This window comes from Amblyomma americanum, chromosome 4 (assembly GCF_052857255.1).
Source record: "Amblyomma americanum isolate KBUSLIRL-KWMA chromosome 4, ASM5285725v1, whole genome shotgun sequence".
Taxonomy (NCBI): Eukaryota; Metazoa; Arthropoda; class Arachnida; order Ixodida; family Ixodidae; genus Amblyomma; species Amblyomma americanum.
In genome coordinates, this window is record NC_135500.1 from 97,853,367 (window position 1) to 97,868,691 (window position 15,325).

General features: G+C 46.3%; 1 protein-coding gene across 1 annotated transcript in view; it reads right to left on the bottom strand.

Moving 5' to 3' along the window:
* Window positions 1–1,511: 1,511 nt before the first annotated feature.
* Window positions 1,512–15,325, bottom strand: part of Nrt (Neurotactin) — a 34,223-nt gene continuing 20,409 nt past the window's right edge. The window contains exons 2-8 of the mRNA XM_077661262.1: window positions 14,985–15,287; window positions 12,461–13,484; window positions 10,207–10,370; window positions 9,356–9,504; window positions 7,769–7,840; window positions 6,353–6,534; window positions 1,512–3,541 (exon numbers count right to left, since the gene is read on the bottom strand). Of these exons, the coding sequence (XP_077517388.1) occupies window positions 3,104–3,541; window positions 6,353–6,534; window positions 7,769–7,840; window positions 9,356–9,504; window positions 10,207–10,370; window positions 12,461–13,484; window positions 14,985–15,286 (2,331 nt within the window). The 5' untranslated portion in view covers window position 15,287 and the 3' untranslated portion in view covers window positions 1,512–3,103. The remainder of the gene's footprint in view (window positions 3,542–6,352; window positions 6,535–7,768; window positions 7,841–9,355; window positions 9,505–10,206; window positions 10,371–12,460; window positions 13,485–14,984; window positions 15,288–15,325) is intronic.

A 15,325-nucleotide genomic window follows, 5' to 3' on the forward strand; every position in this document is an offset into this window, starting at 1 on the left:
TTTTTTCATTTTTCAAAGTTAGTTACTTAAGCCTAGTCAGTTTTTTAATTATTGGCTTTAAAAACAAAGCTGCAGTACTGAAGTTGCAGGTCGCTTTTAATAACAGCCGGCTGAAATGTTTGCACCCAAGTATTGTTTACGCAAGTAGTTTTTACAGACCTTAAACCATAACACGTACAATAAAAAAAAAGCTTTCAGTTAACAACAGTGCCACTTCCCAACGTGCAGACACTTCCCAGAGAACAACGTCTGCTTTTTCCTGGAGTGCTCTCCCCTATGAGCCTTTGCGTGCACACAGGGGCAGAGACGAGGGTCAGCAGCTGGTCATGTGGGTTTTTTTTTTGAAGGCCAATAAATAATGCTACGTAAATCGTACCTTGATGGAAAAGCACTGCTAGCTGTTTTTCAAGGCAGTCTACAACTTCTGTGCTGAAACTTTGTTCCTCAAGCCAATAATTTAAAAATTATCTGATTAGGTTTAAGGAATTAAATAACCTTGAAGAACAAAAAATACTGCAGACTAGGCCACGTGACTATGAGCAACCCTCAGTTCACTAGGCTAGGACACTTCCCAGTCTTTTTTAAAAGCCTGGTTACATTTAGGTTTGGTTTATGGGGGTTTAACGTCCCAAACCGACTCGGGCTACGAGGGACGCCGTAGTGAAGGGCTCCGGAAATTTCGACCACCTGGGGTTCTTTAACCTGCACTGACACCGCACAGTACACGAGCCTCCAGAATTTTGCCTCCATCGAAATTCAGCCGCCGCGTCCGGGATCGAACCCGCATCTTTCGGATCAGCAGCCGAGCGCTATAACCACTGAGCCACCAGGGCAGCTTGGTTGGTTTCATTTAGCTGGGACAACTGGTATGTGTATGTACACACACGTGCACGCACACACACACACCTGGCAGGTTGCCACAACCTGGTGGGCAGCCTGCCTCAAAGCAGGGTTCAGTTGATCCATAATATTAAAACAGCGCTAAGCAACAAGGATGCAGAATGAAGGGAACACACACAACGCCACTCGGCGCTGTTGTGTGTGTTCCCTTCGTTCTGCGTCCTTGTTGCTTAGCGCTGTTTTAATATTATTGAGCATTTCCAACTCGCCCAATCTGCCGTTGCTTCAGATGAACAAACACAACATCGAAATGCGGGGAATGGTCACTACAAATGCTGTCGCACTAAAAATAGCCCTGCCAGCACAGCTTAAAACTCCTTTAGCACAGCTGTCCTAGTGGTGCCACCTGTTGTGCATGGTGCAAATTGCTCTTTGTAAATGGTGTACTATATAGGCTATCACTGAATAAAACATGGCACCCTAAATCCGCCTTTTTCACATGGCCACTTCGTAAATGTGGCGGCAGAAGAACTTTGCATTAAAGCCCACGGGGAAGGCAGCTGAATGAAAAGCAGAGATGGCGCCAACAGCTTCGGCAGCCACAAATCCATGCCTGCATTTGCACCGTCTTTGGTGGCTGATAAATCACCAATGACTGCAACTTTTTCTTAAGAAGTTGCCAGAGACACCTGTGGTACAGATGATTTATTTTTGGTCTTTATTATTCTGTTCACACAAAATGTAAGTAGTGGAGTGAATGCACGCAAGACTAAATGAATACTGAGACAAAAAGTGAAGACACAAGAGATGAGGCACTTGCCAAGGATAGGCAGAAGCAAACTATACACATCTCACTCCTCCCAATGAATGAGCATGAATGATACAAGGGCAGCACTACCACTGCAGCATGCATACACCACATGCTGACTTGTGAGATCTGTCAAGAAAAAAAACTTTTTTGTGACAAGTTGGCACACACAAAATTTTAAAAATCCACTGATACGAAAGGACAAGCAACTGCACAAAACACGTGGCTACATGTAGAGATGTAAAGAAACAAAAGCATGCACAGTGGTTGTTTGCTCCTATACGCAAACCTTTGGCAGTGTGGCTGGCTTGTACATGACACCACATGGTTGACATGCAAAACAAATGGCATCTTTGACTGTTGCTTCACGCACATCCATCACATATGCTCTTGGATGCTCTCTTTCCCACTGCAGTCCTCACTCGCGGCAACAAAACAAAAATGAGAAAACATGCACGCATATGAGGGTAGCTGCACTACCTAGTCTGTGGACCAAGACTCTGGACATTCATTGCAACAGCAGTAAAACAACACAGAAGAAAATTTACACAGTGCTGTACGCTTCCCCCACAAAAGGGGGTAGCTGAAGCTGACAACTCCACACTCGCGGCCTCATTTTTGCACATCTTCATGTAATGGCCCGTGACACAATGACCTGTGCACGGCCACATAAATGACAATGAGCCTAGTGTCTGAAGCAGAAGTCGTACTGGGGAAATCTTTGTTGGTCCGTTATAAGTGGCACCATGGAGTATGGCCAGTGATGCGCAAACACTTAGGAACAACAGTTGACATTTCCTATCTATACGCTGCACTGTCTGCCCAAGTTCACATTTAGTGCATTGCCGTGTGCGAATCGCTTTCAACCTGAAATGGCAGCTCCAGTTTGTGCACACCTTGCACGCCAAGCCTGCCCTAGGAAAATATTCGGCTATCTTAAGAGATTTCACATACTTGTACCGTAGCAGCCACAGGTGGAGAAGTTGACGCATTACCATTAACCCCCTCGCACATCAGAGATGCTGGATTTATGCTTCAGTGATGCAGTGCTTGAAGACAAGCCACCTGGGTATATCATCAGACACTGCATCGCTGCAGGCTCAGTTAATGTAGTACCAATAGATACTAACACTGCAATGCAATTCAATCACTCCACGCTTAGTGAAGCTAGCACTGTGCCAAATGTTCCATCTTGCAGTATATTAAATGTCCATGCCATCTGGCACGTGCCATGATGTGTTATTGGTGATGATTTAGTAGCACTTATCATGACGCCACTCCAATGCCACCAGAAATCGCCACCACTGACTACCGCAGCAGCTGACAGAATGTGGCACATATTCTGATCAGTTCAAGCTTTTCTCCCTGCCTCAGACAGCCGGTGAACTTGGGCACCTGTGTTTTGTAGCATCAGACGCTGAACAATGCAGAAAAAAAAAAATACAAAGAGCGAGATCAGTTCTTTTTGGCATATTCGGGGAACATGCCGTACTCATCCCAAGTAGAGCATGCCTCGTGCTGAGACGCGCGGCTGCGCACATTAGCGCTGATGTAGTTAACAAATGGACTCTCTTTGAGAGGCTGTGAACCGAGCAAAGGTGCACCCGTGTGCAAAAAGCTGTGGAAGAGCTTTTGCAGGTTCAGCTCAAACTGCAGGCCATCGCGGGTCATTTGCGACTGCTCTGTGACAGCAGACTCCAACTTGTCAAAGATGGCTGCCACATCCAGCCCATGCTGTGCCAGCCTCGTTGGTTCGGCATTGGTAGAGAATGTGAGTGACGCATTTGGGGAGTAGTCGACGATGTAGAAGTGTGCGGAGCTTGCACTTTCGCTGGCATTCACAAAGTCGCCCGTCAGGAGCTGTAGTGGGCAGGTGACACGGACGTCCGAGATCTGCACGATGAACACAGGGGAAGGTTGGTGAGAGACCGAAAGAAAGCAACTTTGTTATCTAAGTGGTACAACTCTCCAATTTTTCAGTAACATCATGGCAACACTGACCAGAGGGTCAATCAGCATCCCATGAAGGTATGCAGAGGCGAAATAGACAAGATTACAATCACGCGCATGGCACGCATGCCGGTTGCAGCATTGTCTGCTCAGCTGTTCTGATATGATAAAGCCCCGCCGCTCTTTTGTCTCCATCTGAATTCGCTGCCAACAAGTCCCTTGCATGCAGTGCACAAAGTGAGAAAAAATTGGCAGAGGTTTAGCTCTGGCTAACCCTAGTTGAATTGCGAAAGCTTCATTTTCTCGGCACATCGTCTACGCAGTGTCTCATTCTGACGCTCTCGAGAACTCAAACTGGTCTCTTCCGCAGTTGAAGAGTCACTCCGGGACGTGGCACTTCTTCTAGTTGTATCTTCGTTACGACGCTTCTCGAGTGGTGCGGCACGTTCTTGTGGCGTATCTTGAGCGCGTTGTCTCTTCCTCGCTTCGTTCTGTCGTTATTACATCTCTTTTGCGCTCTCCATAACGACTACAATGCACTAAGGCGAAGCGCATATATATATACCCCGCGAGGCAACACCTCCTCTTCCCTCCACCCCAGCGGAGCACATCTGGTGGAGCGAGCGGTGTTGGCGCCATCTGTTGGAGTGCGGCTGCAGCGTTGCTAGGCAATAGCCATTCAAGGTCGTTCATCGGCCAGCGCATACGGCATACGGCTGCCTACATACAGCATACGGCGCGACAAGCCGAAATGGCTTGCTGGCTGGCATAGTAAAGCTTTCGCTTTAAAAGACGAGCCATCACAACAGCACATAATGCATACAGACGCGAGCAACACGAGAGGGAACAAGCTTTTTACATAAAACTGAATTTTCTGGTCATTTCTCCATTAAATTTGAGAAGGACTTTTAGATATTATGCACCAGGAGGAAAACAAGTTAGAATGCAGAAAAATCTGGGCCACACACAATTATGCAGTCATCAAGAAATGTATGCTCAAACATTGCTCCCTATCATACTGCCCATGAACGTACATTCAATTACTGTTCACGAAGATCGGTTTCAGTCTGTGCTCAAACTCAGTGCTGCTACTGCTGCCCTTAGATTGCTCCATATTGGTTCTCTTCCAACAGCTGGAAGAAAATAGCTGATTGGAATCCATTTCCATTTGCTGAAAACGAGCATTTGGCACGTCTCTTCTCAATTCCTGACCAGCTTTCTGAGCACTCGACCAGCAGACGATTGTTGGTGGATTACAGGTCCTATCAGTGAGCAAATAACAGCCAAACGCCAGTCGGAATGCTAGTCTTGTGACTAGCAATCTGAGTGGAATAATGGCTGCCAGTAGTAGTCACCAAGACTTTCCACACCCCCTTCTTTTGACAGATTGCTTGGCTTGCCCAGTAGCTTAGCATGGTAAGAGCAGAATGTGAGGCAACCAACTTGTGCTACTCCTTGCGAAATGCATTCCGGCTGAATGGCCATCAGCATTTCCATCCACCTGCCAGCATCCGTAAGAATGAGAAATGACCAAAGATAAGCATTAAAGGTGCACTAAAGAGGAATCTGTACTCGTCTTTTTACCAAGGGAACTCGATATACACATTCCGGGCATTCTTAGAAACTTCGAATTATTGTCCTGTGCGGCCGATTTCCCCAAATTAAATCGGATTAAACGTCCCGGCTCCTGCCATTTTTTTTTTAACTCAATGCTGAAGGTAGGAGGAGTCACCCAACGCATAGTCTTTCAGGCAGTACCGTGGTGGCTTGCCACTCTGCCATTGGCGGAGTGATACGTAAATCAAAGAGTCCGCGCATATTTTTATTTCAGTGGGCCTAATTTGCGGCTGTGTTGTCTGTGATTGAAACTGTTTATTCACATAAACCTAAAAAACAAAAGCGAAAGCGAAGTCGCCGCGGGATTGGCTGAAAGGCACTCCAAGCGTTGGTTGACTCCGCCTACCTTCAGCGTTGAGTTCAAAAAAAAAAAAGAAAAGGCAGGAACCGGGACATTTAATCCGATTTAAATTAGGGAATTCAGCCGCACAGGACAATAATTTGAAGTTCCTAAGAATGCTCGGAACGTGTAGATCGAGCTCCTGCGGTAAAAAGACGAGTTCAAATTCCTCTTTAGTGCACCTTGTAAGTTTAGGTTTGACGTCGGATGCAAATGCAAACTGACGTTCCCTTGTGCCATCATCCTGCAGAGGGCAAGGAAGAAAGTGATCTCGGAAGTCCAGGACACATGCTGGAGGATCATCTGGGAGAAAGGGATTGATTACCCTGCCTTCAGTTGCTTCAACTGGAAGCGTATTTACGGACCCTTAAAAACAGCTCAGCATCTCTACAGACATCATGTGCATGCATGCATCAGCACCTCAGTGTAGCAACAGCGACAATTATTTGTCTCCCGTGTCAAACCTCGGGACCAGGAGCAACTCCTTGAGAAAGAGCACGGGCAGCAGTAACAGCCAATGGAGTCGTGGACTAGGGACCCCAACGACATCAATCTCAAGTAAACATTTTTACCGCCACCATGAATGGGAACAAATGACAGCCAACCGCCTCCCTTGTCCCTGCCCTTTTTGTTATTCATTCCAACATGTGTTCTGAATGAACAGCAGCGAATAGGACACTGTGTCGTAACTCATTCGTTCTGTACTTTTCTTGCAACCTCTGCACAGTTATTAAGACGCACTGACCCAGAGCTGGAACTGCTCCAGTTCAGGGGAGGGACTGCAAAGCATCACTCACCATGGTGTGCAGCTGCTCTGCGGGCATGGTGTCCTCATGCATGTACGTTTGGAGTACTTTGTCAGCCAGCTTGGGGTCAATGGTGCCCAGCCTGTCCCTGACGTGCGAGCTCAGCTCCGAGCTGTCCACTTTGTCGGCTTCGGGGAGGACACGCCGTGAGGAGAACTCCTGCAGGTTAGAACCTGCACCACCACGAGCAATGAGATAGCTTTCAAGCCATCTCCACACCGCCAGACCGACTGTGGCGTGCACTGTGCAATCCCGCCAATCAGAAGAAGCATACTGCAGTTCCAAACTCCATGCAGCCATGAAATTTGATCTGAATTAATAGAAGTTTCAACCTTCTGAAAGTGCAATGATAACAGCATATGCCTTTGTTTGATTAAACTACGAACAGCAGACTCCCATTAAGACGAATTCTCTAATATAATCAACGATGACATTTGGATGGCTTCCCATTGACTAAACGTTCAAAAATATATAAATCAAAAGAGCGTAAACAATTACATGGAAACCAAGCTTTCCACAGAGAGTCTGCAGCGGTGGCTCAGCGGCTCTGGCATTCAGCTGCTGATCCAAAGGTGTGGCCTCATTTTGATGGGGGCAAAGTAAAAAAATTTCCATGCGCTGTGAGAAGTCGGCACACGTTAAAACCCAATGTGGTCTAAATTAATCCTGAGTTCTCCACCACTATAACGTCCCTCATGGCCCATTTATTTATTTATTATTTTTAAGTAATGTGGATTTCAACATCGACTTTTTTGCAGGCACAGAGATCCAACATGGCCACATATCAGTACTGAATGCATGTCGTGAGTGGCAGATGGACAGATGTGTGGTGCACCCACTCATGAAATTAACAAAAGGGGGCGAGATGAGAAAAAACAAAAGATCATCATCTCATTTCAGAGCCCGAACTGCACAGCTAGCCAGCTGTGTACTTTCGGAGTGCTTGACCCAGAGGGAAAGCAAAGAATAAAAAATATCACAAATAGAGGCCACTAAAAAAGAGGAAGAAAAGGAAAGAAATGCTGAAAAAAAAATCGTGCTTAGTGCAATACATATTCACATTACAATTATCTTCACACTGTAAAGCCATTTTATTCCTTGTTCTTGTGCAAGATATTTTTGGACACACCTAGCATGCCCACATGTACTCTTTGGGGGCACTTCTAATAAGAGAGCCAAATTTCCACGGTCCCTTCAAGTTCCTATTAAAGGATGTTCACTGCTTGGTGAGGGGTAAAGCAACAGTTTAGATGCTCTTTTATTTATTCTTTTTCACTGTGCTTGAAGCCCAACTCAGGTTTTGAGCAATGCATATATTACTGCAATCCACTACTGTCTGCTTACGTCTGCCATTTTAGAAATGAACAAGCAAACATGGAAGCACAGTGAAACTGCCTGGAGACTCACCTATTACTACAGGAACTCGTGTGAAGTTCTCAGCTGCCCACAGGTTGTATACAAAATCCTTGATGAAGACACCTGTAACAGTGCACCAGAATTATTTTTTATGCTTTAAGTGCAGTATCTCGCACTACATCAAGCTAATCTGTCAAGCACTAGATGACAGGAACCTGGAAAAAAAGGTACACTTAAACGGCGGCTTAAAGGTATGATGGAATAGTGTAATGGGTTAATTCTCATGTATGCAGAATGTCATTCTCTACTTTACAGTCATAGATCCCTGGAAGCCCTCACAACCTCCAGGCGCAGTGGTCCAGTGGTTAAGAGATGTGCCACTGCCCTGTAATGGCAGGTGCTCCTAACGGTGGGCTTTGTGTGGCCCGGGTTGATCTTCCCGAGCAACCAATCATTAATTTAACTGCCACCTGCCATGGTGGGCACTTTGCTCACTACATGCTGGGCAGGTTGTGACGACACCGCAAGATCACATGACATAGGAACGTGGCCCACCTAGGTGATTTTTTGCTAACAACACCGACCATACCGACACCGGATTTTCTAGATAACGAAGCCTTCAATGCTGTCACCTTAAAAAGTTATGTCTCATGCATATCCCACAGACATTAAGGATGGGTCATCAGATACCCCAGGGGAGTACAGAATTTGTCCTGTGGTGCATGACCATTTGGCCAACTGGCACATGGCCCAGGGTCTGTGTAAGACTTTTATGAAATTTACCATTAGAGTGACAGCTACTGCCTTATGTGGTGAATTGCAGAAGATTTATTGTAAATTCTCCAGGAGTTTCAAGAGTATGCTCATCCAAACGTTAATGATTGCCAGCCTGTCTTGCGAAGCCACCAGGCTGTGAAACAATCGAACTGAACAAGCAAGTACAGAACCAGATGGTCGCGTGGATTTCGTTCGTTGTATCCCAAGCACGTAGAAAGTGCACTCCCCAAACTAAGGTAAAAAATATGAAGTACCAGCTCAGGGACCTGACAAGGCAAGATGATAGGTTCCCACCACAACACAGCTTTTCCAGGGAGCCAATGCTGATGGCCAATGAGTTACTTGGGACACAGGAGAACAAAAAAAAAAAGACAGTCGATTTGCATAGTTAGGCCAAATGCGAATTTGGTGCACTAGCATTTCGGTTTTCACATCGATTCCGGTGTTCAGATCCATTGTTCTCGGATAGAAGTTCGTATAGTGATCATGGGCTAATGCCCATGCATGTGAATTTGTCACTCTCTACTTTATATCTATAAATCCCTAGAAGTCCTTGTACCACACCTGACACAGTAATGCAGCGGTTAAGCGACGCACCACTTCCCCATGATGGCAGGTGCTACCACCGCGGGGCTACCACCGTGGAGCTGTGAGACCGACTTTGCTCTTCCTGAATCATTAACTGAACTGCTAGATGTGTGTGTGTGTGCTTCAGACAAACAAAAAAACAAACATTGACTAAATGTGGGGAATGGTCACTATAAATGCTAGCACACTTTTAAAAAACACTGTGCTGGACATAGAACAGAGCAACAGTGTGTGATGCTGCAGACCTAACTTAATGTGCCCTGACTTTCTTACCGTCAACGACAACCAGGCTAGGCGCAGTCATTTCATTCCTGCGTGGCAGCTGGGCAGATGCATCATCGAACCACGACACGGGCACAGCGGCCACCACCTCGTCAGCTGTCTTCTGCTCGAGGCAAGGAAGGCTGCTGCAGTTGACCTTGCTGCGTCGCCAATGTAAGAAAGTCCACACTGAAGCACTCCAACTGTCTCCCAAAAGAGCGGGACACCACAGCTATTAACTGCAGCTATCTTCTGTTTCATATTTCCAGCACTTTTCTCATTTGTAAGCGTGGCTCAAGTTTTTATTGTACTGTGTAGCTATTTATTGGCCAGTTATATCTCTGGTCAAAATGAGCAGCATTTTTTTTCAGTGACTGCTAGCTCTGCTTTGCTTTTCCAGCTACTTCCTCTGACATTGATGCGGCAGGGGCCCTTGGGTACACACAAAACAATAATATGTCACTAGGCCAAGAAAGCACCAGCTCACCAGCCTTCCTTAGAGGTTATCAGCATTTGAAAGCACAAGGTTTTGTATATCACAACATTACTGTTTGAACGCACCAAAGCGTTTGACGAAATGTAGTGTGCAACTTGGCAACCTTGCAGTACTTACACTATTTATGAGTACAAAAAAATAATAATAATAGTGATTCCAACGATGACAATAATTGGCACTGCCCTAAGGACAGTTACACTGTCGTGGCCCCATGAGAAAATGCAGTGCCGTGCCTTTTTGATAGTAAGCACTCTCTTTGCTTATTTTGCTTATCATAAACATGAGACACAGCAAATAAGTCTGCAACAATGAAGAAAAATATGCCACAGGAGCTGCATGCGCAAGGCTGTCGCATTCTTGCACTCACGCCAGAAACTCGAGGTTGTCGCGTGCAGCGTCCTCGACTGTCTGGTTGGGGAAGTTGACAGACGCGCCTGTGGCCCAGACCCTGTTCAGGAGTCCCTTGGTTGCCGCCGACGTTGCCAGGAGCAGTGCGGATGTAGCTCCAGCTCCATGACCAAACACAGTCACCTGTCCAGAGGAAACTCTCCTCTCAGCGATAACTTTCAACACATTGCCCATAGTATTTGGAACGAACGTGTGTTTTTTAAGCACAATTATTATGACGCACAAAAAGTATGACTAATGTCCTTGAGGGCCAGAAGTGAAAGACCATTACAACGAACCACTAACATGCGGTATTACAATACAGCTAGACACTGTTTAAGGCCCCCATAGAAGAATTATTTCATCAAAAGAATATGCTGTTTCTTCTCATGCAGCAACGTTTATGAGGCACCTCCTTGCATGGTCAGCATGAAAGACGAGTAGATTCAGATTACTGTCTGTGTTGTCAGTGAGATGACCTCTATTTGCCATAATCTTGCATATCTCCAATTCTAGAACCCACTTAATGGTTGTGGTCAGCAAAAACGTTGATAATCAGTTCAGTCCCAAATAAAATCTACTCCCTAAGGAAAACAAAGCACAAAAGCCGCATATTTCTTCTCAGCCAAGTCACATTTCTAGCTTGCCTCATTAGTGGCGAGGTGCTCATCAAAGCAAGAGCCCTTCGCTTCAAAGTGAATTCACTTCAATTTGCTTGCTGTGCAGTGCTAACAAAGAATGAGTGGCAAGTCGTGCTTTCTTTGTATCACATTTCGTCCACACCACAAAGTTTTTTCCGATGAAATGGCTTATATTTAGCGTTCTCCTCTATACTCAGCCACACTGGATGCCAAGTACTGCCACCGTAAAAATGCTAGGTCCAAAGCAGCAGCAGCATGCTCAAATATGTTCCCTCTCCACATCGTCGTCCTTCACTTCCCAGACCTGCCCGTCAACACTGTCTGATGCCCATTTGCCACGATAGCTCTGCAAACCAGCCTGATTGTCCCTGACCAATTGTTTTTGACCATCACTTAGTTCTCGTGTATCAGATTCAGAGGACTGCCTGAAACACACCGAAAATCACGGAGTGAATGCAAAATTTGTCCCCGAAAAAATTCGACTGTAATGTTGACTGGATAAAGAAAAAAGAAACTTTTACATCGACGAACGCCACTTTCATGCAATGGCACTGTGGCAGGTGCACCAGTTTCAGGCCTAATTCCTTTCCACTTGTCTGCTCCACTGCGATGGCAAGCTAAAAGCGCTCTAAAGCAAGTGCTAATGCAGCAATAAGAGTTCTCCTGCGCTGATGATCAGAGGGCACAATGGGGAATGACCGGTAAGTGAGAACATGCATCACAAATGGTTCACATATAACAACCAACCAAGCATGAGCATATTTTTGTCTTAAAATTTGCGTGACTGTTTTTACCACGCAAGACACGCCAGTGGCTTCTCAAGCAAAGGGTGTATCCTCAGTTCGCAAAGCATGGAGCTGCCTCTATACACCACTCGTGATTCTGCTAAAGGCCCAAGAGCAGTTTTGGGCTGCCCAAGGATAGTTCATGGCATGGCGAATCGGAGAGACCTTAAATGAACCGGTCAGGAAGGCATGAGAGGGGAGAGCCAACAAATACATGCAGCAGTAAGTGCAGAGCAGCAAGGAACAATAAATCGGTGCGAGCCACTGAAGCTTGAATTCCAAGTGCGAGCAACCAGCGCTGGCTGGAGCTTGGCATTGCCATTTGTTCTTCATCATCTTCCTTACAATGGCCCCAGCAGAAAATAGTAGCTATACTGGTGATCCATGGAAACACATGAACAGAGAGGATTATAGTAACATTTCAGACGACTGACATAAAAAACCTAACGACAACAGTGGCGGTGGTCCAAGGAAGATGCAACTGGCATGATGATGCAGTTGACAGGTCAAGTACGCCACTGCTTCACATCTGCTATGCTTTGAGCAGAAAGCTCAAAGATGTCATGCTAAACTAGGAAGGCGCACTTATCTGCCATTGCATTAATAGTTCTATCAATTGCTACTAATGAAACAATGAATGCTACTAACATGACTGCAAGCAACCAGAAAAGAACACAATCCAATTTTAGCATGTGTCCACAAAGTGGTAGGGTTTAGGTATGCAGCATATAAGTATTAAAATAAAATATAAAAAGCTCGTGACACTCGTCTACAAAACCCTAAACAGAGTAGCAGGCTATCTCATCACCTTGTTGGGATCCCCATTGAATTGGCGTATGTTGCGCTGCACCCACTGGAGCACGGCCACTTGGTCCAGGAAGCCATAGTTACCAGACGTCGGCGGCCTTACACCTTTGGAAAGCAGCTCCAGGGCCAAGAAGCCCAGCACGTTGCGCCGGTACTCAAACGTAACCACCACTGCATCGTGTGTGCGCGCAAGCCCAGGACTTGGCTCCAGGAAGATGTCCTCCTCTGCTAGGCCCATGAACGATCCTCCAGGTACCACTACGAGGACAGGCCGAAGACCCCTCTTGGACATGGAAGGTGTGTAAACGTTCAGGTACAGGCAATCTTCGCTTGTGTTGAAATGCACGCCTGGCAACTTCTTCTGGGGGCATCGGGGCGCAAACTTGTGCACCTGTTTCGTCCCAGACCAGCACTCACTGATGCTCTGGAAGGCTTTTGGAGGCTTCCAGCGGTGCTCACCAACGGGTGGAAGGGCGTATGGAATGCCACGGAAGACGAACGCGCCCTCTTCAATGTGGCCCTCTACTAGACCGCAGTCTGTGGCAGCCACAGGGATGTTCCAATCATCGTCATCATAGCCAAAGCCTCCACCGGAGAGTGCTGTTCCCACCAGGATTATGGTGATCAAGACCACGATACCTACAACCGCCCCAACGAAAACATAGCGTTTACGCCGGTACAAGGCAAAGCGTTCGCGCAAGGGCAGCTTCTCAGGCACACTCTCATCAGCCTGCTTCTCATCTGGCTTGGCAGCAGCATCTGAATCCCCAATGGGGATGGTGATGTCGGTGGAACTCGAGGATGACTTGACGTTCTGGCCATCCCCGTCGTTCTTGCCCTGTTCCACAGTGCCATCGCCATTCGCGGAGGGGTCCTTGCCCTCCTTGTCCTTATGGTTTTCATCACCAGTGTGATTTTCATCCTTCTTGCCATGCTTGTCATTGTGCGTCTCTTTCTCACTCATCTCCGTCTCATCAGAGCGGTGCTTGCCAAAGTTGGGAGTGAAGCTACCCTTCTTGAACCACCTGAAAGAAGCAGCACCATAGCTGTGAGCGTCCTAAATTATAGCTGTGAGCGTCCTAAATTTTCAGCATGTTATAAAATTCTAACCCGCAGATTTCAAGCCACAATTAACCCACAACTAAGAGCCACAACTACCCCAAAAGAGGCACACTGGACCGTGAACAGGTTCGGAGTTTCAATGCGACTTGGAAGACACCTTGATAAATGTGTAACAACTGCTTCTTGCAAATTAGTGGCACTCTGGCTTTTAAAACTCACTTATTTCTTGGGTTGGTCATAAAGAATGGCACAGCGGTGTACCACACTGAACTGTAGTCTGATGCATCAAAAAATGCCTTAGTGCACTGCAGAACCACTCCACCTCTTATGACCAAAAAAAAAAAAAGGTGAATTTTCTCGAGTGCTCACAGCAGACTTTCAAAATAAGAACAATGTCAAAGTGCCCTATACAAATTACCTTTACAATAAACTGTGCTACAGCAGTTTTCCATTTTTTTAAGTACTCTCAGTGCATTGGCAACACTTACTGACGTCATGGAATGTTCTGCACAGTGCACTGTTCCATTTTAATAAAGGAAGTTGTCGAAATTTTGCCAGCATCACCACCCTACTGAATTACTTTGAACGGTGCACTTTGGAATTCACATTGCCACCGCAGTTTGAGATGACCTGCACCAAGGTGGCAAGTCATTCATGGGAAATTATTTGGCATATTAATAATTTTCGTGTAAATGGCTAAATCCCTTGAAAGAAAGCATTCCAACCGCTGCTGGCAGGCAGCCAATGCCTTGATGTGCACTGTCAGAGTGCTTGCCTGCCCAATCACAAATATGGCAGAAAACAACAACCACAAAACAAATTAAGTGTGTGGAAGGTGAACTGGCAAAGGAGGCCAGCAGTGCCAACAGTAAAAGAAGACAACTGCCTTTAAGATCCTGTTGCACAATACAAGGGTAGTGCTGTTCCAAAATGGAGGCTGGCGTATGTTCTTATGCCTTGGCACAACGTCAGACATGTAGTGATAAGTTTATAGAATGCAACTACAGCAGAGATAGCTCATTTCTTTGCATCCAGGGCACAGAGCTACAGATTTAAAAGTGCAGTATGTAATCTGAATAGTCACAATTAGGCTAGATGTATTTATTCCAGCCTGGGCACAAAGATGCGCTGAAACAATTTATTGCTATTACTGCGTTCCCCAATATTTTTACTATGGGTACACAATCACGCCGGAATGAAACACAAACACGCGTGACGTTCTTTTCTATTTTGCAGCGACAGATTCCTTTACAACCGGTTTTTTAATATATACTTCGATAGAATCTTTACCCCGAAAGAAGAATCAGGCTGGTCGTTTATCGCAGCTGAAAGAACGAAGCTAAAATATCTTTTTTTTTTTGCTCACAGGCGCTGTTCGCGTTTCATTCCGGCCTGACTGTACAACACTCATGACCTTCACAAAGTCCAGCTGTTGACCTGTACTTCCAAGCCCTTGCACTCACCTGGCCCAGAAACGAGTCGTAGGTGTCTCTGGCAGATCTGGCAAAGGTTCCACTTTCACAACATCTTCCTCAACCATTTCAAGCTCTTCTTGTTGCTGCTGCTTTTGTGGGGCAGAGTCGGCACCCACCGCCTTAGCCTCACTGGTAATGGGCACGCCATCAATGGGCTTCAGCTCATCGGTTGAGCCAAGTCCAGCTACCAGCTCGTCGAGGCTTCTGCCTTTCTGTGCTGTGACAGCTGCCTCTGCTGGGGATGCAGCAGCCGTCTCGGGGTGCTCTGTTCCTTCCACTTCGATCGTCATCCTGCAGACATGGTCACATGACCAACATGTTTATGCCAC